The sequence below is a fragment of the Leptonotus elevatus genome, chromosome 18 (genome assembly GCF_054856555.1).
Source record: "Leptonotus elevatus isolate MCC_2025b chromosome 18, RoL_Lele_1.0, whole genome shotgun sequence".
Classification (NCBI taxonomy): domain Eukaryota; kingdom Metazoa; phylum Chordata; class Actinopteri; order Syngnathiformes; family Syngnathidae; genus Leptonotus; species Leptonotus elevatus.
This window is the reverse complement of record NC_141256.1, coordinates 14,132,477-14,159,293: the sequence shown is the minus strand read 5'-3', so window position 1 is coordinate 14,159,293 and position 26,817 is coordinate 14,132,477. Positions and strand designations below refer to the sequence as shown.

The 26,817-nt window shown below is 44.0% G+C and overlaps 3 protein-coding genes across 7 annotated transcripts; 2 read left to right on the top strand and 1 right to left on the bottom strand.

The window, feature by feature from the left end:
- Window positions 1-278: 278 nt before the first annotated feature.
- Window positions 279-1,830, top strand: ucn1 (urocortin 1). The gene is made up of 2 exons (XM_086060803.1): window positions 279-434; window positions 1,085-1,830. Exon 2 carries the CDS (start codon window positions 1,087-1,089, stop codon window positions 1,525-1,527), a length of 441 nt encoding a protein of 146 aa, XP_085916929.1. The 5' UTR covers window positions 279-434; window positions 1,085-1,086; the 3' UTR covers window positions 1,528-1,830.
- Window positions 1,616-6,830, bottom strand: trim54 (tripartite motif containing 54). Of its 5 annotated transcripts, XM_086060797.1 has the most exons (9): window positions 6,499-6,826; window positions 6,090-6,259; window positions 4,856-5,024; window positions 4,035-4,130; window positions 3,258-3,491; window positions 2,921-2,943; window positions 2,719-2,843; window positions 2,542-2,628; window positions 1,616-2,438 (listed from the first exon to the last, which is right to left on the bottom strand). In XM_086060797.1, the coding sequence occupies exons 1-8, from the start codon at window positions 6,616-6,618 to the stop codon at window positions 2,591-2,593; spliced, it is 975 nt and encodes a 324-aa protein (XP_085916923.1). In that variant the 5' UTR covers window positions 6,619-6,826; the 3' UTR covers window positions 1,616-2,438; window positions 2,542-2,590. The 5 variants fall into 5 exon arrangements, with proteins under 5 accessions (XP_085916923.1, XP_085916921.1, XP_085916922.1 ...); XM_086060795.1 differs by having other exon boundaries at window positions 2,542-2,843; window positions 6,499-6,829; XM_086060796.1 differs by lacking the exon at window positions 1,616-2,438 and having other exon boundaries at window positions 2,522-2,843; window positions 6,499-6,830.
- Window positions 2,534-26,555, top strand: cad (carbamoyl-phosphate synthetase 2, aspartate transcarbamylase, and dihydroorotase). Its single transcript, XM_086060789.1, has 48 exons — window positions 2,534-2,651; window positions 4,428-5,046; window positions 6,070-6,273; window positions 8,852-9,051; window positions 9,503-9,642; window positions 9,716-9,845; window positions 9,948-10,090; window positions 10,181-10,322; window positions 10,405-10,576; window positions 11,077-11,262; window positions 11,334-11,443; window positions 11,554-11,696; window positions 12,398-12,529; window positions 12,665-12,898; window positions 13,111-13,332; window positions 13,486-13,674; window positions 13,818-13,942; window positions 14,034-14,167; window positions 14,375-14,487; window positions 14,994-15,158; window positions 16,002-16,087; window positions 16,339-16,585; window positions 16,665-16,763; window positions 17,013-17,237; window positions 17,357-17,539; window positions 17,942-18,160; window positions 18,277-18,444; window positions 18,521-18,703; window positions 18,814-18,918; window positions 19,012-19,254; window positions 19,446-19,527; window positions 19,699-19,865; window positions 20,002-20,166; window positions 20,506-20,637; window positions 20,753-20,954; window positions 21,084-21,274; window positions 21,399-21,539; window positions 22,440-22,517; window positions 22,585-22,726; window positions 22,833-23,026; window positions 23,102-23,176; window positions 23,268-23,480; window positions 24,819-24,944; window positions 25,035-25,190; window positions 25,264-25,365; window positions 25,459-25,553; window positions 26,004-26,126; window positions 26,230-26,555. Exons 4-47 carry the CDS (start codon window positions 8,946-8,948, stop codon window positions 26,119-26,121), a joined length of 6,723 nt encoding a protein of 2,240 aa, XP_085916915.1. The 5' UTR covers window positions 2,534-2,651; window positions 4,428-5,046; window positions 6,070-6,273; window positions 8,852-8,945; the 3' UTR covers window positions 26,122-26,126; window positions 26,230-26,555.
- The last annotated feature ends 262 nt before the right edge of the window (window positions 26,556-26,817 follow it).

Below are 26,817 nucleotides of genomic sequence, written 5' to 3'. Positions count from 1 at the left end.
TTTAAAGGAGGAAAAAAATCCATTAAAGCACATTCACACACTCACGCACATGCTCTAACTCGGACACACATCTCGCTGATGAAAAATTAATTTCTCTTTTAAGTGCTCTTATGTAAATGTTTAGTGGGCACAATAATTGTGTGACTTGATTTCTGTGTGTGTGCGTGAGAGAGAGTACGTGAGATTGGCAGGAAAAGTCCGTCATGTCACGTGATTAATTACGTTTTGGTGCCTCATCATCTTTTATTTTGTATCCAAAAATATACTGTGTCAAGACAAGGCAAACAAAGTGTGTGTGTGTGGGTGAGGGAAATGTTTGTGTCGTACCAGTGACATCACTGCTCATGTGTATAAAACAACGCGTGCTTGCCGTCCTGCGCGCACACGACCCTCTGCGGAACCCTGAGCCTGCACAAGCACGAGGAACAGAACAAGTAAGCTGCTTTTTTTTTTTTTTTTTTTTAATTGTGCCACCTCATGCTTTAATTTGATCAAGTTAAAAAAAGTATAATTGAAGTTGAAGTAAGGAAATATGTGTAATTTTTTGGCAACTTGGGAGTTACAATATGAAGTTACTGGTTCGTTGAGTAATTGCCATTTAATGTATTTTTGAGCCGAAGGTTGAAATATTTATGAATGTTGTATCTATTTGTGTAATTAAATTATTATTATTATTATTAAAAATGTTTAGTTCAGTGTTAACATTTCGTAGTTATGTGATTAAAAATGAAATTAAGTGGTTTTAAAAAATATTTTTGTGACTGGGCTTTTTTATTTTATTATTTTTAAAGTTTTTTAGTTTGTTTCCTACAATTAGTATTGCATTACATTTTAAGTGTATTTTGAAGTTTTCTAGTTTATCCTAATTTATTTATATTTACATTTTGCATGCACACAAAGTTTAGTTAGCTATATATGTATACAATGTATATAGTTGTATTGTGTTTTAGGCTTAAAATAAAGTTGAATTGATTGATTGAACCACCTTTTAATGAATAACTTAAGAACAAAACCTTTGTTGACAGACTACCGCGACGGTTTTTAACTCAATTTCAATGAATGATTCTTGCTTGTGTTCGTGCAGACATGAAGTGTTGGTCCTTCCTCCTCTCGTCGCTCTTGCTGTCGGTCCTCCTTCCTCCGCTTCCTGCCTCCTCCTTCACTGGCCGCCCGCGGCCCCTTCAGCCGGCCCAGGCGCTCTTCAGGGCGGCCACCGGCGGGGACGTCACCACTGCCCGTCTACTGGGCTTCGGCGTCCCGCGGCTCTTCCTCCGGGGGACGCCCAGGGAGGAGGAAGAGGAGAATGATGATGATGATGATGATGATGATGATGATGACGAAGACCAGGAAGTGGAGATGGGAAACGATGAAGAGCCGATCAAGTTCAAGACGCGCAGGGAGTACGCGCCACTCTCCATCGATTTGACCTTTCACCTTCTGAGAAACATGATCCATAACGCACGCACGGAGGAGCAGCGGATGCGCGCGCACATCAACCGGAAGGTGCTTGACGAGGTCGGGAAATAAACTGCCAATTAAAAGGCGGCGAGACTTGTGACGTCACTTAAGGCAACCATTGTAGTCAAACTAGCGAAATACTGTAAATAATGAAATCATTTTAGTATTCATACGAATAAATGAAGAGGCGGGACCTTTAAACCAGCCAGTGATCTTGAGTTTGTGTCACATGATGGATGACATCACCATAAGTTTGTTCCACTGAATGATTTATTGAACTGTTTGTCATATTAGCAGTGAAGGAAAAAAAATGTTGAATGTTGTCACATTGTCATTTATATTTTGTAATAAAACATTATTGGCTCACTCAAACTTTTTAGTATGCAAGTTTAATTTGTCTTTTCCAATTAAAATGAACATAAATGCTATTAATCAATCCCAATGTTCCCCCAAAAACATTTGCAATGTGTTTTTATTAAAATATTACTGTATAATATTTTACATAATAAAACTAACATAAATAAATAGAAAGTAAAGAATTGAACATTTTGTGCCTTCTGGTGTGCGACTTGGCCACCGGGGGGCAGTATAATACAGTCAGTATGACTCAAACAAAGAAAGACTTTTACAACTACTGTGACTGCAAAGTTGTGTGGTTTTAAAGTAACCTAAGTTTCAAATTAGAGTATCAATCGTAGTTTGAAGCAAGAATATATACATTTTTTATTAACGTTAATTCCATATATAAAAAAAATATACACACAGTGCACACAAGTACACGACAAAGAGTGTTGACAGGTCAAATTACGGCAAAAACCTCATGGACACCACCGACCCCTGCAGTGAGATAGGGGACCGTTATCGTGAATGCAGGGAGAACTTGAGAAACTTCCTGGACCACAATGTCCAAGTGGAGTGAAGGGAGCTCATGGAGAGCAGGTACCTTGGGAAGGCAACGTGGTTTTGACCCATGTTGACCCCTTAAAGGGGAAAAAATAGAAATTCAATGTTGAATATTGTCATATATTGTTTTGTTATTGATTTTTTTTTTTTTTTGTGAAGGCGGAGGATGGAGGTACACACCTCATCTTCAGCTTGTCTGCTCGGCTCACAACGTGCAGATGGGAGAGCGTCAGTCCACTTCGGAATCGTCTTCAAGGTTGTCTTCACCTGAAAGGCAAATAACACACACGGTACGTATGTCAGGTGACTTGCATCCCAAGGCGCCATTGCGGAGATAAACATAGCGCGTATACAAACTGCGTCGGAAGTGGATATCTTTCAATATATCCGCAATGTCGCCCACGTCGATGACAAAATGGCTCATGTTGTCGAAGGACAGCTGCGGTCGCAGGACGTTGGCGTCACGGGCGCATGCCGACATCCTGAAAACAAACGCACACTTGGGAGTCGCGCACGCAACACACGTCACGACTACACAATATAACAACACACAGCTTACTTGTCCAGTATGACAGTGACATTCTGTGAGAAAGACAGAAATAAAAATAGTGTGAGGACAAAAGTATTGGGACGGGACACAGTGATGGAAAAATTAAGTATGAGGATAAGTGTTTTGGTATCATCAGCGTTAGCATCGTGTTGGTATGTCATGAGGACAAAAGTATTGAGACACCACGAGGACAATATTTTGATACCATGAAGACAATGAGGTGAGGACCATTTGGACACCAAAAGCGATGGAACAGGACTGAAGTCTTACTGCTTTGAATGTGACTCAGCTAGATGGATGATGGAATGGACAGATGGACGGACGGCAATATATTTAGAAGACTGGCCTGGACGAAGACCGCTGCGTGTGTGTGGTCGGCGGCATGCACGGCCGTCTCCACCAGCTGCCTCCTGTCCTCCAACCGCTGTCCGTGCTCGCCGATGAGTTGCCGTATACGCTGCAGCTCTTCGTCCTGCTCCCTGGTGACCAGACCCACCAGCTCCTGCTTGCGCTCGTCCAAGATGGCCGTCAGAGCCTCAAACTGGCCGGCGAGTTCTTCGTGACAGTGGCGAGCGTTCTCCTGAGGACAGTACAGTGGCGCCTTGAGATACGAGTGGCCTGACTTAGAAGTTTTCAAGATATGAGCTGTTGTGACTTGACTATGGAGGAGAAATTGGAGGCACAAGTCAGTTAGCTTAGCAGATGATGGGAAACGCTATAGACTGGCTAACCCTTTTAGCAACGTATATTTGAACACAAATGTTGGCGCGACACGTTCACAAACAATATAAAAATACTCGCAGGTGGTCAAAGTGAGTTAGCTTAATGCTAACAGATGATGGGAAACGCTATAGACAGGCTAACCCTTTTAGCAACGTATATTTGAACACAAATGTTGGCACGACACGTTGACAAACATAAAAATACTCGCGGGTGGTCAAAGCGAGTTAGCTTAATGCTAACAGATGATGGAAAACGCTATAGACAGGCTAACCCTTTTAGCAACATATATTTGAACACAAACGTTGGTGCGACATGTTGACAAACAATATAAAAATCCACCCAGGTGGCCAAGGCGCACCCACCTGAAGGAAATGGCCAACTTAGTGCGTGTGCGTATTACCTGGACAGCATTGCAAACTCCCTCCATGTGCGTGATGGCAACCTGGATGTTGTCATTGCTGGCGACCAATCCGGCGATGCTGTCAGTCAATTCCGTCTGCAGACGTTCACAAACAGAGTTCACACATTTCATTTGGCTCCTTGGAGGACACAAAATATATATATACGTCTGCTTTGGGCTCGTCATCTTCATCTCCATTTCAAATCGAGTGAATCAGAACGTGAGATGGCGGCAAAATGTCAACACCGCCATCTGTACGCGCACACTTTTGTGCCATTGTGACTCAAACGCTTACCATGACATCATCGCCACTGACCTTCACACTTCCCTTTTGCATCTTCATGTTTGGGCACATTTGTCATCTTTTTTTTTTTTTTCAAACTCTGATTTCAGATACTCATCCTGTGTGTGGACTGGGGAGTGGCGTCCTACAGGGTTGTATCCTCGAACCACTGTGATTCTATCAGGTTGTCACATTTTGTCCCATACATCACTAGTGCGTCCTGTTATGTCCCCTCGTGTCCTATTCTGTCCCCTGTTGTGTGCCATTTTGTTCAATAGTGTCCCCTTTTATGGCCTATTTTATTCCATAGCATCCCATAATGTCCCCTATTATGTCCCACTTTGTTTCATGGTGCCCCATATTGTTCTATAGTGTCCCAAATGTCCCCATTATTTGCTATTTTATTCCATAGAGTCCCACAATGTGCCCTATTATGTCTCATTTTGTTCCGTGATATTCTATAATGTCCCCTTTTATGTTGCATTTTGTTCCCAAGTTGTAACCCGTCAAGTCTCATTTTTCATTTTCATTTTGCTACCTTGAGTCTGAGAAAGACGCTGCTCAGCGGCGCCACATCACACTCTTTGTGGCATCCAAACACTTTGCACAAGGAGCATGTTGGCGTCTGACAGGACAAACAGTAGATGTTGATCTTCTCGTCCTCGTGCTCCTCGCACATCAGCGACTCCGGCTTCACGCTGGACATCCTGTCCGGACAGGAAGTCACAGGTGAGCATAAGATGCTTTTTAAAACCTTTTTCTCAAGGCACGATTTTGTACCTTTCGTGTGCTGTTTAAATTATATCTCAAAATGTCTTTTTAAAGAGTGTCAATTAAATAATAAAAATAACAACATAAACATTTCTAATATGTTGGTAAAGATGATGGAAAGGACATTTGATTAAATATGATGTGTCATGCGTGGCCAATGAGAACAATCCCATCCATTATGGGATGGCGGCGTCCATCTGCAAACACAGTCAGCGTGAACGTGACACACACAAACACACACATCATCATCACCACAATGTGACTACAACACACACACACACACAAAAGCCTATTTTACACTTTTGCATCAACTCTACAATCAAATATGTTATAGTATCACTTATTATAAAATATTTACAGGATGCATCATTTGCATATGGAATATTAACATGTTATATTTTATATTATGATAATATTTTCATTTTTGTTTTGAAAAAATATATTTTTTAATAGTTTTTACTGCTAAATCAGATCAAAATTTGAGCCCAAAGGAAGGCTTTTTGTCTGGTTAAAATAATCTCAATGGTTCTTCACTGCATTGTTAAATAACACCCTTTAAAAAAATAAAAGTCTACCGTGACGAAGAATGACATTGAAAACAAAAGTGGGTGCAATGCTTCCCTCTAGCGGCACTATTAGTTATTACAACAACTATTACGTGCGCATGATTTTTATTATTATTAGTTTACATAATCATTTTAATACAGTTTTTACTGTTAATTCAGATCAAAGTTTGAGCCCAAAGGAATACTTTTTGTCTGGTTAAAATAATATCAATGATTCTTCGGTGCATTATTCAATAACATATTAAGTCAACTGTGATGAAGATTAAAATTGAAAACAAAAGTGAGTGCAATGCTGCCCTCTAGTGGCACTATTAGTTTTTACCACTACCTAACGTGCAATATGCTTTTTATATTTACGTCCATTTACACTTTACTATGCCATTTGAGATTATGAGTACTTTTGCTATATTTTCAGTTTTTACTTGAGGAGCCCACCTGTTGTCCTCGTGCCTCTGGCACGCGTCGATGATGTTCTCCACCAGCAGGTTCCTCTGCAGACCGTAGACCCCGTGGCGGTCCAGAACCACCTCGTGGCGACACGACGGGCAGCGGAAGCGACTTCCCACGCTGGTTGAGCCGCGGGACTGCCATGACGGGTTGGATGACTGCAATGTCACAGGTACCGTTATTTAATTACCACTGTTCTAGGCTGGAATACAAATAATGTGACCTTGGTGTGGACGGCTGGACTAAAACTTAACTTAAAACCAATTGTAATTGATTTTCGCTTTTGATTGGATTGGATGAATTTACATCGAACATTTTTGAGAATAAACTAAAAGGAGGAGTTAGCCTTTAAGGCACTTTTATAATGGCTTGAAGCTAAAGCGAGGCGGTCACAGACCTGGAAGACGTCGTTGGCGCACTTCCTGCAGAGGTTGTGCTGGCAGGGCAGGATGACGACGGGCTTGGAGAACATCTCCAAGCAGACGGGACACAGCAGCTGCTTCTGGAGGTTCTCCATGTTTGATCGTCCGCCTGCGCTGTCCGCTGGCTGAAAGGCAAAGTTTATCAAAACGCTGATAGAGTCCGAAAAAAAACAAGAAGGGGATGAAGTTTCCACAAGGGTTTGGAGAATTAATTATTTCCACTGTCGCACCCGTGCTGTGTAAAGGACCTCTGGTCTCAATCTCACTTCGTGACTGACTGAGTGACTGTTTCTATTTTTAGCTGCTGTGTTTGTTGTGGATTGTGTTTCTACCAAAAGCACATTCCAGTGCAAGTCCAAAAGTCTTGGCATGGGACCACATGTCAGGGTGGGGGGGCCGAGGTGAATGCTGCTTACCTCATGCAACTGGTCGCCACGATTTTGAAGACCATACACTTCATAAACCTTACTGGATTAAACCCTTTGTTTCTATTTTTTAAAACCCCATTCTTGTTTTAACTATAGGAGGCTAAGATAGCAGCTTATGCTACTTCCTAGTTTTTAGCCTAGTAGGTACACTGACTAATAGTATTTTTTGGGGGGTGGGGGGGGCACAATTTATTTTAACATAATATTTTCATTAAATATTGTAATGCAGTTCTTGTCACGGCTGAGATTTGGACTAAAGATAAATTCCTTGTTAATATTTTGGGTGTAGCTATTTATTAGCCAGTAGGGCGCACTGGTTAATGGTGACTTCCTTGTTAGCATCATCTTATTTGTCGAACTAAAATCCATTTTTGTTTGATATATGTGTTATTTGTTATACTGTATTGTGTTCCCTGTCATTGCTGTACTTTTTATTTGCAATGAACATTTCTTCATATTTAGCTGCCTCAAATGCAATAAGTAGAAGAAGAAGACAGTAGCCTATTTTAGCTACTTGTTAGCAAGTAGCTTGGAGTCTCTTCTTTTTTCACATCTTCTGCTTTAGTATCTCTCTCTTTTTTGTCTAAAATAAATTTTACGTTAAATAGCGGTCACAGTTCCTGCAATTTCTGACATTTTGACTAAAGATAATGCTTCTTGTTCATATTTGGCATCCTGTATTTGCCACGTTTTAGTTGTTATTAGCTAATAATTGTCATAAATAAAACATGTATGACTCATTAAAAATGGCTATACAGTATATCAATTACGGGGTGAAATGAAATTTTTAAATTTGTCAGTCAACACTGAGCTGTAACATAAATGTCATCGTGAACCACTCAAGTTAAAAACAAAACAGAATCCCCCCCAGTGAGAAGGATCCAGTCCTTTTTTGCTGACCTTTATTAACCTGGTAGCAGTGTAAACAAATGAGAACACTCAGCTACTAACAGGATTGGCACACTATTTATAGACTTGGCAACCAGTAATACTAATAATCATGTCAAAGCAGAAGGTAAGCAGAGCTGCAGTGTCACCAGCGTTAGCTACCGATAATAATGTTACAAGGCTAAGTTGTCAATGTGGGGGTGATGGTTTTTTTGTGTTTTGGCCATGTCATGTGCCTCAACGTTAATTGACAAGTGTAAATACAGTACTGAAATGCTGTGTCAGCCTGTGTTGCTTTGCAAGACAGTACTACCATAACCTTAGGGGCTCTCTAGAAACATCATTGTACTATTAATTAATTCAGGAAGAGGTTGACATTTTATTAAATAGTGATTATGATAGTGATTTTATTCTTATTGTCACTTTGATGAGATGAGAAGGAGTAAAAAACAGTCCCATCTGCTGGGAAATTGTGACCATCCGGTTGTTGCTGAGTAGTAGCCCCGCCCTTCACTGACGTTTTATGATGACGCCATCAGCGAGAAAAACACTTTGTCAAGCGCCAATTACACCGGAAGTACTTGGTTATGGAAAAAGACACGTGTCATTGTTTCTTACGTCTAAGATTATAATACACAACACTAATGAATGTTATTATAACAGAATGTAATGAATAAAATAAAATAAATTGTTTTTGGATTCAACCAGCTGCTCGCTGAGTAAAATGAAGAAAAGCCTATGGTTATATGTTGAAAACCCAAGCCGGAAATACTACGTCCAACTTGACTCTTCGAACGGATCGAACCGCGAGCCAACCTCCTCCTCGGTGTCGGTTGCACACGTGGGGCATCGTTGGCACCCTCAGGTTCCCCTCACAAACCGGGAAAACTCAAACCAAACGCCCTGTGCGTCGTTCACCACCTCTCTTATTCTTTTGAACATCATTCACCATTTTCTGCCAAACATCCACTGAAGACGACTCCCGGTGGTCGTTTTTTTCTCCCACTTTTAGCCTCCTTTCATTTGGTTGTGAGTTTCACGTGGAAAACCGCCGGTTCGTGTTTGTGGCTGCCAGCAAGTAGACGGGACCGGGAAGTAGAACCAAGATGTCCGAGAAGAGCTCCACCACCACGGCGAGCCTGATTCTGGAGGATGGGACGCGGTTTACGGGAAACCTGTTCGGTGCTAAAGTGTCCGTTTCTGGCGAAGTTGGTACGTGAGATCTCGCCTCGTGTGTTCTTCAACCAAATTAGTATTTTCCCCTCGATATTCTGTTCGCCATGTTGTTGAACCAAATTCTAAAGTCGTCTTGACGAACCTGTCTGTTTACTTGCTGGCTCATAATTCTTCAGTTTTTTTAATTTCTTTTTTGGTTATTTTTTAATGCGCCACATGTGCCAAAGCAATCACAGACAACACACAAAACGTAGGATTTTGTGATTGTAAATGGTCTAAAAAACAACAACAACATTTTACTGAATGATACTCGTGGCGAGTGACATCACACAATTATGACAACAGAACCAAAAAAGTGTGATGTTGTTTTAGTCGTGATTCTTAAAACATTTATGTACTGTAAGTTGCAACTTTGGATAATTCAAAATGACAACTGTCGAGAGGTTCATCTATCCTCACATAATCTTTATTATTTCCCCCCCTGTAGTGTTCCAAACGGGCATGGTGGGCTACCCCGAGGCCCTGACGGACCCGTCGTACCGCTGCCAGCTGCTAACTCTCACCTACCCTTTGGTTGGCAACTATGGCGTACCAGCGGACGGAGAGGGCGCCTTTGGCCTGAGCAAGGTGCTGTGAGATTGACAGAAAGATATTTGAAAGGTATGATAGAGAGTCACGGTGTTGAGTTGTCTGCTCGCAGTGGTTCGAGTCGTCAAAGATCCACGCCGCTGCTCTCATCATTGGGGAGCTGTCGGAGAGTCCGAGTCACTGGAGCTCAGTCAAGTCCCTGGACCAGTGGCTCCAGGAGCAAGGAGTTCCTGGACTACAAGGTAGGAAAGTCACAAATAGGGAGTTGGTGAATTTGTGAATTGGTTTATAAGCAGGTTTATCCCCGAGAGGACATACTTTGAGCCTTTCGTGTTTTGACGCAGGTATTGACACCCGCTGCCTGACCAAAAAGATCCGTGAGAAAGGGACCATGTTGGGGAAACTGGTTTTGGAGGGGACCCCCGAGGACAGCATTCCTTTTGACAATCCAGACAAGAGGAACCTGGTCCAGGAGGTGACCTTGAGGGTAAGATTAGCATAACAGGCTCTTTTTTTCTCTCTTTTTTTTTTTTTTACACAATATGTAAAAAAATGGCTTGGTTGGTCTTGTGTCCAGGAGCCGCAGTTATTCAACCCAAACGGCACTCTACGGATCACCGCGGTGGACTGCGGCATCAAATACAACCAAATCCGCTGCCTGGCTGAGCGAGGGGCCCGTGTCACCGTTGTACCCTGGGACCACCCGTTGGATAGCGCAGGTCAACATCACAGGCGCAGCCGAGGGGCTCTTCAAGTCAGCCGTTGTTGATTGCTAATGCGTTTTTAGTTTCTCCCCACCAGAATTTGACGGTTTGTTCATCAGCAACGGTCCCGGCGATCCGCTTCTCTGCCAGGCCACCATCGACAACGTGCGGAAGGTGGTGTGCGCGGATCGCCCCAAGCCCGTTTTCGGAATCTGCCTGGGACACCAGCTGCTCTCGTTGGCCATCGGAGCAAAGACGTACAAGATGAAGTCAGTATAACTCGTATAAATGGGTTGTTTTTGGGTCATTGTAACTATTCCTGCGATATAACACCCGGCGCTATAATGGCGCTACTTTTTCCATCACATCTTTGGGTTGAGTTGGAATAATGTGCGGCACACGTTTGTCCTCAGTGACCCGCTTCACTCTGCCCTGATGTGAAATGCGTCTTCTCATCATTCTCAGCAGCTGAGCGTCCGCGTGTTTTGATTCAAGCCGAATAAACAAAGCGAGAAGAACGCGATTTATCGGGGACGTCCAAGGTTATCACAGCCAACAAATGTTCGCGGAATGACAACTTGTAGCATGTCCCTGTGGGAAAATGTCAATTAGAGCAGGGGTGGGCAATGTATGGCTTGTGGGCCAGAAATAGTATTTTGATTTTAAGGAGTATTTGTTGCATGCAAGTTATTTTCTTACAATAAGTTCAAATGCATGTATTCGTCTTGTATATGATTTTCTCAATGCAGTCATGCCTTTATTGTGGCAGGTATGGCAACCGTGGCCACAACCAGCCTTGCCTCCATAAGGGCACCGACCGCTGCTTCATCACCAGTCAGAACCACGGCTTCGCCGTAGACCCCAACACGCTGCCGAGCGACTGGGACGTCCTTTTTACAAACGCTAACGACCACACCAACGAGGGCATCGTGCACAACGCGCAGCCGCTCTTTAGGTACGACCAGCCAATTTCGGAAAGTACATTCCTCGCTACTTCATGGCATTGCATATTTGTTTCCGCACTAGTGTCCAGTTTCATCCCGAGCATAAGGCCGGCCCGACGGACCTGGTCGGTTTGTTTGACGTGTTCCTCGACACCGTCGGAGACCACAAGGAAGGCAACGCTGGCAAATCCGGTAATCTATTTTTGTTTTTGCTCTCAGGAATGCGCTTCCAAACTGCAAACATTTTGCTCTCGCTGCCTCACATGAGATTTGTGACCTGATTTTCCGTTTTGTTTCCGCAGTGAAGCAGCGTCTGATGGACCATCTCACCTATCAGGCTTCCCACAAGCCCGAAGAGGTTTCCCGACCGAGGAAGGTCCTCATCTTGGGCTCTGGGGGGCTTTCCATTGGCCAGGCTGGCGAGTTTGACTACTCGGGCTCTCAGGTTGGTCGGACTCCTTTCACACTGAGCTGGCGCCGGTACGCACCGTGTTTTTTTCTAACGCGTGCAATCATTCTTTACACTAACACAGGGGTCTGCAACCTGCAACTCTGGGGCCACATGTGGCCCTTTAGTCCCTTTTCTGTGGCTCTAAATCAATAAATAAAAAAATGCATATGTAGCTTTATTTTTAGGTAAAATATGCTTTAAATTAAAACATGATTAGATAAAAATGAATAATTAAATATTCAAAAAATGTCATAGTCCAAATTTTTTGGTTGTCAGATAAATAAGACGAAAGTTTGATGACATGGTTTTTTAAACTCTTTTGCCGCCAAAAACGTTTAATGTCGTATAGTAAAATCCAAATGAATGCAGCCAAAAACGTTAATTTACGTTTATTATCTTTTTCTTTCTTTCAATGGGCAGTGGAAGTTGTTGCGCAGCGCTGACTACTCAATGGACTTGTGAAATCACAAACACCCACTAACTATGGCCAGCAGATGGCAGCATTGTATCTCCTTTCAATGGGCTCCCATTAGTATAGTACACTAACACACTGCTTCCTTCATCATAATGTTCAAATGTTTTGCGGCTCCACACAGATTTTTATTTATTTATTTGGCCTAAAATGGCTCTTTTGACAGGAAAGGTTTCTGGCCCGTGCACTAACATGTATCTTTTCTTTTTTTTTTTTTAAATAGGCTATCAAGGCGTTAAAGGAAGAGAACATCCAGACAGTGCTGATCAATCCCAATATAGCCACAGTACAGACCTCCAAAGGTCTGGCGGACAAGGTTTACTTCCTGCCCATTACGCCGGAATATGTCACTCAGGTATGTCTCTGTCATGAAATCATAAAATCTGGTTTCTGGTCTTTAATTAATTTTTTTTCTTCCATTCGCTTATATGACAATGACAACAAGTATTTTTTTTGAATTTTTGTTTACTTTTTTGTTGTTCGCTACAAGGTGATTAAAAATGAGCGTCCAGACGGCGTCTTGTTGACATTCGGCGGCCAAACGGCGCTGAACTGCGGCGTGGAGCTGACCAAGCTGGGCGTGCTGGAGAAGTACAACGTGAAGGTTCTGGGCACGCCAGTGGCCTCCATCGAGATGACCGAGGACAGGAAGATCTTTGTGGAGAAGATGGAGGAGATCAACGAGCACGTGGCGCCCAGCGAGGCGGCCCTCTCCGTGGAGCAGGTGAGCAGACGTGGTTCCCCGAATTGAACCCTTGGACGTTATTTTGTACTCTTAACAGCTCAAATGTATTTGGGGTTGATCAAAAGCACTTCAAACGGTGACAAAATATATCATTATGGTATTATTTTCTAGTGATTTTAGTTATGTTCTAAACAAGCAACGAGTTTGCAAATTGGAAATGGCGAAACGGATTCCTTGTACACCTTTTTTAGGCGGTGGCCGCCGCAGAGCGCCTGGGCTACCCCGTGCTGGTGCGCTCGGCCTTCGCCCTGGGTGGCCTGGGCTCGGGCTTCGCCAACAACGGCGAGGAGCTGACCTCCCTGGTCACGTCGGCCTTCGCGCACACCTCGCAGGTGCTGGTGGACAAGTCGCTGAAGGGCTGGAAGGAGATCGAGTACGAAGTGGTCCGAGATGCCTACGACAACTGCGTCACTGTGAGTTTATTAAGCATGATGTCGGTTGCCGATTTGTGTGACGCTGATTTTGCTTCATTAAATAATTGTATTGACATGCATGTAACTGATTCACATTCCAAACTCGTTTGACATTTTAATCCCCAAAATAAACATTCATTTCGTCCTGTTCAGGTGTGCAACATGGAGAACATTGACCCTCTGGGCATCCACACCGGAGAGTCTATTGTGGTGGCGCCCAGTCAGACGCTCAACGACCACGAGTACAACATGCTTAGGAACACCGCCATCAAGGTCATCCGCCATCTTGGCATCGTGGGAGAGTGCAACATCCAGTATGCGCTTAATCCTGAATCGGACCAGGTATAAAAAATAAAAATAAATGTAGCGTGGTCAAACTTGTATCTTTTTTTTTGTAACTTTTTATTCACACCAAAAGTGTATGTATGTTATAGCTAGCTTAAAGTTGTTGTTGTTTCATCTGCACCATTTTGAACCTCTCTCAGTACTATATCATCGAGGTGAACGCCCGCCTGTCGCGCAGCTCCGCCCTGGCCAGCAAGGCCACAGGTTACCCTCTGGCGTACGTAGCAGCAAAACTCGGCCTGGGAATCCCGCTGCCGCAACTCAAGTACGACGAGAGAGATGACGTTCATGTGTCTCCAGGCTTAATTTATATTTCATATTCAATTCCTGGGTGTTGTTTTTTGTTGTTGTTGCAGGAATTCTGTGACCAACTCGACCACTGCCAACTTCGAGCCCAGTCTGGACTACTGTGTGGTGAAGGTGCCTCGCTGGGATCTGAGCAAGTTTCTGAGGGTCTCCACCAAAATTGGAAGCTCCATGAAAAGTGTCGGTAAGGGACAGTGTTATTAATGGGGACATATTATGTGGAAAAGTGATTTTTTTAATGTTGTTCAATTTACCTTATAATAAGATATTTTGTTCCTGCACTAAGTGGAATTTCTGCTATTTGATTAAAAAAAAATTTTTTTTAAGACAAATTGAAATAATTGTTTTTTATATGCAATTTGTTTACTTTATTATTCTGCTTATTGTCCAGGGGAGGTGATGGCAATCGGCCGCAGCTTCGAGGAGGCCTTCCAGAAAGCTCTGAGGATGGTGGACGAGAACTGCGTGGGCTTTGACCACACCATCAAGCCGGCGTCTGAGCAGGTGAGCGACTCATTCACAACTCGAGGTCGCAAAGGTGACAAAGGTATTGCGAATGCCTCCTCCAAAGACTTTGGACTTAAAGTTTTGGCAAAAATACAAATACCTGGGTTAGAAACACTACTAAAAGTAAAAAAAAAAAAAGGGTACAAGCTCTGAAAGTCTAATAAATACTGAACTCATTAATTCCCAACCATTTCAGAGCATTTTGTGTGATCTTTTATGTCATCTACTGAGATTGAAAAAGTAATGAGCCTATTTTGATAAAGCAAGGAGTAAAAAGTCCAGACGCCTGTTTTAAAATGGAGGGAGTGAACGTAAAAAGTTGCTCCACAAATAAAGCATATAGATCAAAAAAAATAAAAAATAAAAATGAAAAAAATTGTGAATGCCTCCTCCAAAGACTTTGGACTTAAACACTACTAAAAGTAAAAAAAATAAAAATAAAGCATATAGATTTAAAAAAAAAATGTACTTTGTATTTTGTTACCTCCCACCACTGCTCACAGGAGCTCCAGACGCCCACTGACAAGCGGATCTTCGTTCTGGCCGCCGCCCTGCGTGCCGGCTACACGGTGGACCAGCTGTACGAGCTGACCAAGATCGACCGCTGGTTTTTGCACAAGATGAAGAACATCGCCGACCACGAGCGACTGCTGGAAATGTACAACCAGGTGGGGACCGATTTTGAACAAGTCACTGGACCCGAGTCCAGGCTAGGGGTGCAGCAATTGACCGGTTTTATGATTAATTGTGTTTTTTAGGATTAAATAACCGTAGCTGTTCAACAACACCGGTTATTTACGCTCACGTGCGGCGCAAAACGAGCCATGCGGCATAGTTCATAGCTCTTCTGTTTCCACATGGCCCATTTAGCTTTGAACGCCACCCGGAGAGAGTTGCGTATCTGACGGCTGTGGGTAGGGTTCCGAGGCGCTGGCACTGGTGGTGGGTGTTCCCGTGCCTGCCGTGGCCTGGCTTGGACCGGGTTGAGTGGACGTGGGGAAAAGGGAGGCTGAAAAACAAGGTGGCGGCGAGTGAGGCGGAGGCCCCGCGGGGCGCGACGGTCGGGGCGCGACGGTCTACATGTGTAGCGGTAAACTGCACAAATCGCCTGTTTAAAGGCTGTGGACGAGCATTTCACCTGTAAGTATGGTTGAATTGGAAATAAATTGAAAGATGAAAGAAAAAGATGGGTTTTTCTTTTAAGATGAATAAAAAAGAGGGTACATACCATCCACATAGTGCCCAGGCCCTATTTTAAGATTCTGTCTAATCTGCTGTATTTGTTTTAAAAGGCAGCAACTTTTTAAAAATGTATTTTCGGTTATTTATTGTTTTTAAAAATAAACATTTTAAAGAATGCTGATGTGATTTTTTAAATTTTTTATGTCTACAAGAAAAACCGTAAAACCGGGTTTTTTTTTCTCAGACAATAATCGTACACCAAAATCTGAAACCGTTGCACCCGCTAGTCGTCCAGTCTGTTATTTACTTCTCTGGAATCTACTGTGCAGAACGAGAGCCTCATGCCACCCGAGGTGATGCGCAAGGCCAAGCAGCTGGGCTTCTCAGACAAGCAGATCGCAATGGCTGTGCAGAGGTGAGGACAGCTTGAATTTTAACGGTTCTTGTGGTTTAAACTAGGGCTTGAGTTTAGTGCTCAGGATTTAAAACTAGTTTGGTGTCAAGAGAAATAACCAAAGACACAAAACTTCTTTTGAATAATGTTAGTGACTTTTTCTAGAAGGAGAAATAATTCATGAATCATTTTAAAAAATCTGATTTTTGACAATGAAATCAGGATTTTATTGGCCATCCCTTGCTCGAACATTTTGCCACTTTCGACCTCAGCACCGAGCTGGCGGTGAGGAAGCTGCGCCACGATTGGTCCATCCTTCCTGTGGTCAAGCAGATCGACACGGTGGCGGCGGAGTGGCCGGCCTTCACCAACTACCTGTACCTAACCTACAACGGCGCCGAGCACGACCTGAGCTTCAGCGACCTCCACGTCATGGTGATTGGATCGGGCGTGTACCGCATCGGCAGCAGCGTTGAATTCGACTGGTGCGCGGTGGGCTGCATCACGGAGCTACGGAAGGTGCGTCCCTCAAAGACCAGCACTCGTGTGGCCCATCACGGCCATGTCATTGATCGTTTCATCTGCTGTCTTCATGCAGATGGGCTACAAGACCATAATGGTGAACTACAACCCCGAGACGGTCAGCACGGACTACGACATGTGTGACCGTCTCTACTTTGACGAAATCTCCTTTGAAGTACGTTTTGTCTTGTTTGCCCCAACAATTTGTAATGCAGTTTAAAAACTGCAAAGGTTCTGCTTGACTTTAGTCGGTTGGTACACTTTAAAAAATACATAGGAAGCGAACCTTGAGTTAAAATCGCCAATCAGTTCAAATCCATCAGCCCTAATTTGTATACAAACATTAGAAACTCTTCCTTGTAAATAACGTCTTATTTGAGAGGCAGCCGTCCGGGTTTTGATGTTGTGTGTGTTTTGCGCTCAGGTCGTGATGGATATCTACGAGATGGAAAACCCCGAGGGTGTGATCCTGTCCATGGGAGGTCAGCTGCCCAACAACATAGCCATGTCGCTGCACCGCCAGCAGTGCCGCATCCTGGGAACCTTGCCCGAGTTCATCGACTCGGCGGAGAACAGGTTCAAGTTCTCCAGAATGCTGGACACCATCGGCATCAGCCAGCCGCTGTGGAAAGAACTCTCTGATACCGAGGTAACATGAATGCGATTTGCTTTCTAACTGGAAATTAAGTCTTAAATATTTGTCACCTAATTCTATTATTATTTGCCCTACCTGAAATCCAAACAATGCCAATTTATATTTCTCTGCAGTCAGCTATAAGTTTTTGTGAGACGGTGGGCTACCCGTGCCTGGTTCGACCATCCTACGTGCTGAGCGGTGCCGCCATGAATGTGGCATACAGTGACAGTGACCTGGAGAAATACCTGAGCAGCGCCGTGGCTGTGTCCAAGGAGCATCCCGTCGTCATCTCTAAGTTCATACAGGAGGCTAAGGTGAGACCAAAAAAAAAAAAGAGGTGACTTCCTGTTGATATTGGACCACGTGTTGTTGATTTTGGGGTACTTCTGAGTCACTTCCTGTTGATTTTTGCGGCACTTCCTGTTGAATATAGGGCACTTATGGGTCACTTCCTGTTGATTTTGGGGCACTTTTAGACCGCTTCCTGTTGATATTGGGTGACTTCCTGTTGAATTTGGGGCACTTACAGGTCACTTCCTGTTGATATTGGGTCACTTCCTGTTGATTTTGGGGAACTTCGGCCGGGTCACTTCTTGTGTCTCAGTAAACCAAGCCCAGCACGTTTTTCTCTTCAACAAACTGGTCCCATTTTGGGGCTAATGTAAAGGACATCAGGTTTACGTTGTGGTTGTTTGTAAAATAATCTGATCCAACAGGAAATAGACGTGGACGCGGTGGCGTGCGACGGAGTGGTCATGGCCTTCGCCGTGTCTGAGCACGTGGAGAACGCCGGCGTGCACTCGGGCGACGCCACGCTGATGACACCCCCTCAGGACCTCAACCAGAAGACCATCGACAGGATCAAGAGGATCGTCCACGCCATCGGGCAAGAGCTGCAGGTCACGGGACCCTTCAATCTGCAGCTCATCGCAAAGGTGACGAGATTGGAATTGTCTGTTAATTCGAACCAGTTTTCGCACGCTTCGGTTATTGTACTGTTTTACGAATGTTGTTATGATATCATTAACCGTTTGAATGTCTGTGTTGCCAGGACGACCAGCTGAAGGTGATTGAGTGCAACGTTCGCGTCTCGCGCTCTTTCCCCTTTGTATCCAAGACCCTGGGCGTGGACCTCGTCGCCCTGGCGACGCATCTCATCATGGGCGAGGAGGTGGAGCCAGTGGGTCTGATGAGAGGAAAAGGGATTGTGGGCGTCAAGGTAAGAGCTCACACTTTCTTTTTTTTTTCTTCTCCTTCTTAAGTTGACGTCAAGTATGTGTGCTCGTTCCTCTCAGGTTCCTCAGTTTTCTTTCTCACGGCTGGCGGGCGCAGACGTGGTCCTCGGCGTGGAGATGACCAGTACCGGAGAGGTGGCGTGTTTTGGTGAAAACCGCTACGAGGCTTATCTCAAAGCCATGCTCTCCACTGGATTCAAGATTCCCAAGAAGAACATTCTGCTCTCCATCGGCAGCTACAAGGTACTTTGTTGCTTGTCGGATATTTTTATAACTCCGACAAGAACCCGACTCAAAGATTGTAGACTAACATCCTGGTACTCAGCCCTTTTTTTTTTGTGTATGTTTTGTAGAACAAGAGCGAGCTACTGCCCACAGTCCAAGCTCTGGAGACACTGGGTTACGACCTTTACGCCAGTCTGGGTACGGCTGATTTCTACACGGAACATGGCGTCAAGGTAAGTTGACCCCAAAATTCTTGTATGATGTTTCATCACATGAACATTTTGTGTTGTGGACTTAACGCCATGAGCTCGTTCATGTCTCGCCAGGTGACAGCCGTCGACTGGCCCTTCGAGGACGACAGCGATTGTCCCACCAAGGAGAAGCAGCGCAGCATCATGAACTACCTGGAGGAGAACCACTTTGACCTGGTGGTGAACCTCTCCATGAGGAACAGCGGGGGCCGCCGCCTCTCCTCCTTCGTCACCAAGGGTTACCGCACCCGCCGCATGGCCATTGACTACTCGGTGCCGCTCATTATCGACATCAAATGCACCAAACTCTTTGTTCAGGTTCGCACTTTTGCAAAATGTATTATCGCATCAGTAATACTCAGAAATATTATATGAAATGACATTCATCATTTCCATCCACAACAAATACTAAAATATCTGTGTTACATTTTTCATGAAGACGACTAGCACTGTATTGTAAAAAAAAAAAGAAAGAAAAAAAAAAAAAAGATAAACATGCTTGTTTGCAGGCTCTCCGTCAGATTGGTCCAAGTCCGCCGGTGAAGACTCACATCGACAGCATGACGTCACAGACGCTGGTCCGCCTGCCTGGTGAGTGAGTCCAAGGTTCCTATGCAAATATAGAAAGTATGGAATTTGATTTTTGAAATGTTTAGGTCTGGAGAAAATACTGAGATTCTGTCAGATTCTGATCCCTGAACCCTTTTTGTGCCAGTAGTTTTTTCCAATGTTCTGATTGCTGGCTTGTGTTTTGTCTCCCAGGTCTTATCGACGTCCACGTCCACTTGCGGGAACCTGGCGCCACTCACAAGGAGGACTTCTCCTCTGGCACAGCGGCTGCCCTGGCTGGCGGCGTGACCATGTTGTGCGCCATGCCCAACACCTCCCCCGCCGTTACCGACGCCACCTCTCTGGCCCTCATACAGAAGGTACAGCACATGTAAAAATGAGTCAACGGTGGGCGAAAATGACTTGACTTAAGTCAGGCTTAACTCGCCAATTTTTTTGGACTTGGGACTTGCTTAGATAAAACTTAATACTCTCGACTCTCATGTGCCGTCAAAGCTCGCTAGAGCCGGCTGCCGGTGCGACTACGCCCTGTACTTGGGCGCCGCCTCGGACAACGCGGCAGTCCTGCCGTCCATTGCCAGTCAGGCTGTCGCCCTGAAGATGTACCTGAACGACACCTACTCCACCCTCAAGATGGACAACGTCTCGCTGTGGATGGAGGTACGATCAGCAGGCAGAACCATCAATTTGACCCGCTTGCTAAAACGCGTCCTAGAGACTCAGACTCATTTGCTTTTATTTCATCGCAAGCCTAACCTTTAAGACCAAAATATTTATGTATAATACATTTTATATTGCTTATTGTAATAGATAAATTTATTGCTGTTGTTTGATCCCAAAAATACATGGAAAGAGGACCATGAAAAAAATAATCACATTGAATCTCAGTATTGGATTGGGGGGGGGGGGGGGTCATTCAGCCCTACTTTATAATAACTATGAAGTATGTTGGGTATACGATGCCATATGTCATGATTTGCAACTTTCTTCTCTTTGAAGCACTTTGAGAAGTGGCCCAAGCATCTTCCCATCGTGGCACATGCTGAGAAGCAGACCGTGGCCGCCATCTTGATGGTGGCTCAGCTCTACCAGCGACCGGTGCACATCTGCCACGTGGCCAAGAAAGAGGAGGTACGATGCTCTCCTTTCATGGGCAAAGAACGTGAATGACTTTTAATTCTAGAACCCACCCCAAAAAAAAAATTTTTTATTCAAAATAATCAATATAATTTACCTTCACTCCTAGATCGTGATCATCCGGGCCGCCAAGCAGAAGGGCATCCAAGTGACGTGTGAGGTGGCGCCGCATCACCTCTTCCTGTGCGACGACAACGTGGTGGAGATCGGTGACGGGCGAGCGCAGGTGCGACCCATGCTGGGCTCCCGGGAGGACATGGAGGCGCTGTGGGAGAATTTGGACATTATCGACTGCTTCGCCACGGACCATGGTTAGGAACGGCCTCGCCCAGGACAAACTGATTTTTACAAATCAGGATTCGGATCATTTTATTGTCAGTATCACATAAAAAAACACTTCTTTTTTTTTTTCATTTTCATTTTTAATTTTTTTTTTTCAGCTCCTCACTCTGTGGAGGAGAAAAACAGCGACCATCCTCCCCCAGGCTACCCCGGCCTGGAGACTATGCTGCCGCTGCTGCTCACTGCCGTCAGCGACGGGCGTCTGACTTTGGACGACATCATCCGCCGTCTTCACGACAACCCGCGCCGCATCTTTAACTTGCCCGTGCAGGAAAACACTTACGTGGAGGTACCCAGTCACAACTCTCGACGCTCGCTGAGAAGGAGAAAAAAAAAGAAAAGTTAATCAATGTAGAGTTGGGATCAAACGCGTATATAAATCAGGATATTTCTTTTTCTTCTGCGGACTCCAGGTGGACTTGGAGCAGGAGTGGGTGATTCCACAGGCCATGCAGTTCACCAAGTCCAAGTGGACGCCGTTCCAAGGCATGAAGGTGAAGGGTAAAGTTCGCCGTGTGGTCCTGCGAGGAGAGGTGGCCTACATCGATGGACAGGTAAACATTTATGTATTGTTTTACACATTAGTGGTTCTCACACAGATGTTGCCTATTCCAAAAGAGGTCCACAAAATCTGTAGCTTGGGCCTGTACAAAGAAATTGCAATAAATTGGAATAACCCCCCCCCAAACACACACACACACACACACACACACACAATTATATATATATATATTTGTTTTCATTTTTATTAATTCACTAAGGTTTTCACATGAGTTCAATTGTGTGGAGTCTATCTTTTGAACATATGCATTTTTGAACACCATCAAAATGTGCCAATGCAAAATGGTTAGCCATCGTGATTAGCGTTAGCACACTAGCGATTTACATTTTAAGGTAAACAAACACTAACCATTTAGTTTACACATACATCATTATAGCTACATGAGTTGAATTGAGTGGATATGATTAATTATTTATTATCTTCTGTGCATGAGCATTATTAAAAACAAAACAAAATTGGCCTATGCTGAATGGTTAGTAATCGCGATTAGCATTAGCGCGCTAGCAATTACTGATTAAGATATATATGTATGAGGCATGTAATAGTGTCTTAAAAGTTAAGTCGCTTACAAATGATGCTTCAACAATAGTCCACGGGTAAAAGTGGAGCCGAGCTGCCTCTTGGCTACAATGAGCTCAATAACTTCTGGTCCACTTTGTGGTGCTGCAAAAAAAAAAGTCAGTGTGGAAACATGGATGGCGGCGCAAACATGTTTATAGCGGAGGTTGGAGGCAGACATTTTTAGTCTACCTATTTTTAAAGTCGACATATCCAACTTATCGACTTTTTCCCCCCAGCCCTACTCTTATCATAGCAACTTTTCAGGGGTTACCAGGGCTTGTTTTTTAAAAAAAAAAGTGTTTTTATATTCTTTTTTTTTTTTTTTTGTCAGGTGTTGGTGCCCCCAGGTTATGGTGAAGACGTGAAGAGCTGGCCAGTGGCTCCCGTCCTTTCCCCCGAAAGTCCAATGGTAAGGAGTAGAAATCCAGCACATAGTATGTATACACTGAGGTGAGGACGTTGTTGATCTGCTTTAGACACCCGAGCGTCCTCGCCCGACCCCTCCTCGTGAAGGCCTGGTGCGAACACGACCCGCCAGCCCTCGACGTTCAGCTGGAGAAAGTCGCTACCTGCAGCCCGCTCGCGTCCACCGCTCTTCTGATCCGGGAATGCTGCCAGGTCGGGCTAACCGAATTTGAATCTAGCTATTAAAAAAATTAAAAAAAATCCGTAAATACTGCGATATCTGGACTATTTTGTTGTTATAAATTGCGTAACTGTGCAGAGATGGTCATGCTGCCGCCCTCGGGTATGGCCGAGAGCTACAGCCACCCGCCTCCGCTCTCCAGGCTGCTGTCCCCCCTACCTGGGCCGGGCCCGACCCCCGGCGGCCAGCTGCCCCACGCCCACATGTCTCCTTTGCTGCACCCACTGGTGGGGCAGCACGTCCTGTCCGTCAGACAGTTCAGCAAAGAGCAGGTCGGCAAAAGTGACACATCGAAGATGCATGACACTTGACGATAATACATTTTGCACGTTTGTTGTTTATTTCAGATGTCTCACCTGTTCAACATTGCACACACGTTACGTTTGATGGTTCAGAAGGAACGCAGCCTGGATATACTTAAAGTCGGTACAGTGATTCCCCCCCCCCCCCCCCTCCCACCTTTGTCACCACTATATAGTTTGACATGAAACTGTGTCGTGATTACTTTGACAGGGCAAAGTGATGGCGTCCATGTTCTACGAGGTGAGCACCCGCACCAGCAGCTCCTTCACGGCGGCCATGCAGCGTCTGGGCGGCTCCGTGGTCCACTTTTGTGAGACCACCTCGTCCACGCAGAAGGGCGAGTCCCTGGCCGACTCGGTGCAGACCATGAGCTGCTACGCCGACGTTCTGGTGCTCAGACACCCCACGCCCGGCGCTGTGGAGGTACGGCCATATTCCCTTAAAGGGGATACTTGACTCATTTAGCCATTTTCAGCTGTAAAAAGTTAATATTGTGTCTCAAATTAATTTGATTTTAATTACTACTTTAAAAAAAGATGACATCGCAAGTGATCAGGAAACGGGTAACGACCAATCATGGCTCAGTTTGCTAGCGTCACATGACGCAACCCAGAAAACAGGTCAGCTGTGATTGGTCTGTTTCCTGAGCACCTGTGATGTCATTTTCAGTTGACAGCAAGTGGCAAAATGTGTTTTTAAAGGTATCCATTGTACATGAAGAGTAATGAAGTTCTCGAGTTAATTACTGACGAAAATAACTTGGTGAGTCAAGTATCCATTTGAAGGAGATTTGTTTCTCTGGTTCTCAAGTAAAGGCCCATGAGCAGTAGCTTGGGGTCTACATGCAATAAACTAGCTTAAAAAGTGCTTACCAACATACAACAAGCATGCCGAAAAACAATCGTAATAAGGGTTATAAATAAAGAAGTAATAAATAAAAAGTAATAAACTAATAACGCCTCCCTATCTTAACTTGGGGCCAATTAAAATTTCCGATATAATTGTGACGCATTCCAGCATAAATAGTAGTCTTTAGTAGTCTCATTTCTTATAGAATGAATTAGAATAAAAGTCGATGACAGAAAAGACTGTTTTTGAAATTCAATGATTTTCTTCAAAATGAAGGGAGTGATACTGTAAATCAACATTGAGAATGACTGTACTGCTCAGTGCTCATGCATAATTTGCCCAATAAAAAGAAAATAATTTTCTTCCCCTTAATAACTTTTGACTTGAATATCGTAATTTTACGACTATTTGGAGAAAAATAACAACTTAAAAAAAATATCGTAATCGCATGTCAATATGATTATTTTTTTTTACCCAAACCAAGACAAAATACATATTTGTTGTTTGTCTTTTTTTTTTGGGGGGGTGGGGTGTAAAACTACAACTTTATTCACAGAAGATAGTTTTTTTTCCCCTCCCTCCCAAATGACAAAATATGTATTCATTCCTGTAACCATGATCTTTTTTTCTTGGAAAATGTAGCTTAATTCTCATAACATTGAATAACTTTAAAAAAAAAAAAATCGTTGCAGTAGTAGTAATTTTTTTTTAATAGGCAATTTTTTAAAATTCCAATCACATTCACAAGGTTTAATTGGAAATCTTGGAAAATGTCTCCCTTTTAAGGAGTCCGTGGAGTCAAAAGGTTGTGAGAATATATCTTTAAAAAAAAAACTTTACTTTTTTTTAATTTATTCCAACTTAGAAGAGGTTCGTATTTTAATGTGTTCTTCATTCTCTGACGTCTTCCAGAGCGCGTCCCGCCATTGCCGCAAGCCAGTGATCAACGCAGGTGACGGCGTGGGCGAGCACCCCACCCAGGCCCTTCTGGACGTCTTCACCATCCGAGAGGAGCTGGGCACGGTCAACGGCATGACAGTGAGGCCCGCCGCCACCCTCCTGGGGGGGGAGCGCCTGGCGTAAAAGGGAAGTGACTCTTCCAACGTTTGTGTTTGACGTTTCAACCAGATCACCATGGTAGGCGATCTGAAACACGGCCGCACTGTCCACTCGCTGGCCAAACTGCTGACTCAGTACCGCATCACGCTGCGCTACGTGGCCCCAAAGAACCTCCACATGCCGGCCGAGATCATCGACTACGTGGCCTCCAAGGGCATCAAACAGGTTGGTTTGCATTTGTCAACCCGGTTGTAGGGAATGCATGACTCAACGGGGACGACGATGATGTCGTTGGCAGGAGGAGTTTGAGAGCATTGAGGAAGCTCTGCCTGACACCGACGTCCTCTACATGACCAGGATTCAGAAGGAGAGGTTTGCCTCCGAAGAGGAGTACGAGGCTGTAAGAGAAGACACTTTTCAATTTTATTCAATTGTTGTCCAATTATAATATAAATAATACTATATATGATTTTTTTTTTTTTTTCGTGTGCAGTGTTTCGGCCAGTTCATCCTCAGTCCTCACATCATGACCGCAGCTAAGAAAAAGATGGTCGTCATGCATCCGCTGCCCCGAGTCAACGAAATCAGGTTTGGTCCCAAACTTGTCACATTTTGAGGCAGATCAATTTTTATTCCAGTAATCGGATAAAAATTTATTTTTGCATTATTAAACACAATAACAGACATGTGAGGTGCTGGTATTATTTTTGTCCACTCGGGTCGCCCTCCTCATGTTCTACTCGACTATTGGTGACTTTTGAGTGTGTATGGCTTTAAAAGGTGGGGTCTGGCCTGGTGAGTGACATGGGTGTCAGCGAACGAGAGTAGAGTTGGCTGGCTGATAGCAAGTCTGCGTGTCGGTTTAATTTGTGGAAGCTTTCCAATGAGTTTACTTTTTGTTCAGTAAAGCCATTGAAAGGTGGTAGGCTATATTACATAAGCTAACTTCTGCGTAGCCGATTGTGGACATGTTGCTGAAATGATACGTCGTTGATTCATCCCGTAAGGTCAATTAATTTGTCTTTTGTTGTCATGTAGCGCCGAAGTGGACACTGACCCGAGGGCGGCCTACTTCCGCCAGGCCGAGAACGGCATGTACATCCGAATGGCCCTGCTGGCCACTGTAATCGGACGATTGACTGGCGCCACCTATTAGAGCCGGTAAGTAGTTGAGCTCACTGACAAGTTTTTATTTCTCTTTTTTTTCCCCCTATAATAAAAACTAATGTTAACAAACATTACGTCGCTCTCTTCTTCTTTGCAGTCATTCCTGCCGTCAGTTATTTCGGGACCAGCTTTTCAGGGCACCCCTCAGGGGAAAGAAATGCTGCTTTGATCAACAACGCTGCTGGATTTGGACAACTTAAATGCTATTTCGGTAGTAAAAAGTCTGTTTTTCCCCAGTTCTGTGATATACCTCATGTCGTTTAAATGTGCAACATTGCCCCACAATCTTTAACTGTCATTTTTAGGTGGTTTGGGGTTTTTACTGTCAATTATGTATTATTGTTACAGAGCAGAGGCAAAGGTTACTTATCAAGAATATGTCAGTGCAGTGTTGGGAGACTGTTTTTGTATTGTGCGAAAATAAATAAAATGATAGTAATCCCTTTTAAATTGATATTGTTGTTGAATCTGACACTTAGATGACACACATATTTTCACTGAACATATGTGATTTGTTTAAAGTGTTAACATTTCAATTCATTTGGAGTCACTTAATGTAAAGTCTTCTGCAGACAAGATACAGTGGATTTTTAATGCTATTTTTTTGGGTCAGGTTTTTACTGTAATCAAACTAATCAACACTAAAGCATTTTTAAAGTTAAAAAAAAACATTTTGTTTTTTACT

Excerpts from the sequence above, each read along its gene's own strand:
- ucn1 (XM_086060803.1), top strand. The coding sequence starts at position 1,087 with ATGAAGTGTTGGTCCTTCCTCCTCTCGTCGCTCTTGCTGTCGGTCCTC.
- trim54 (XM_086060796.1), bottom strand. The coding sequence starts at position 6,618 with ATGGAGAACCTCCAGAAGCAGCTGCTGTGTCCCGTCTGCTTGGAGATG. Across the intron at positions 6,260-6,498 it reads GCGCCAACGACGTCTTCCAG|TCATCCAACCCGTCATGGCA; the intron begins GTCTGTGACCGC and ends GTGACATTGCAG. Across the intron at positions 5,025-6,089 it reads CAGAGGCACGAGGACAACAG|GATGTCCAGCGTGAAGCCGG; the intron begins GTGGGCTCCTCA and ends CTGTCCGGACAG.
- cad (XM_086060789.1), top strand. The coding sequence starts at position 8,946 with ATGTCCGAGAAGAGCTCCACCACCACGGCGAGCCTGATTCTGGAGGAT. Across the intron at positions 17,238-17,356 it reads AAGAACTCTCTGATACCGAG|TCAGCTATAAGTTTTTGTGA; the intron begins GTAACATGAATG and ends ATTTCTCTGCAG. Across the intron at positions 22,727-22,832 it reads TGATCCGGGAATGCTGCCAG|AGATGGTCATGCTGCCGCCC; the intron begins GTCGGGCTAACC and ends GTAACTGTGCAG.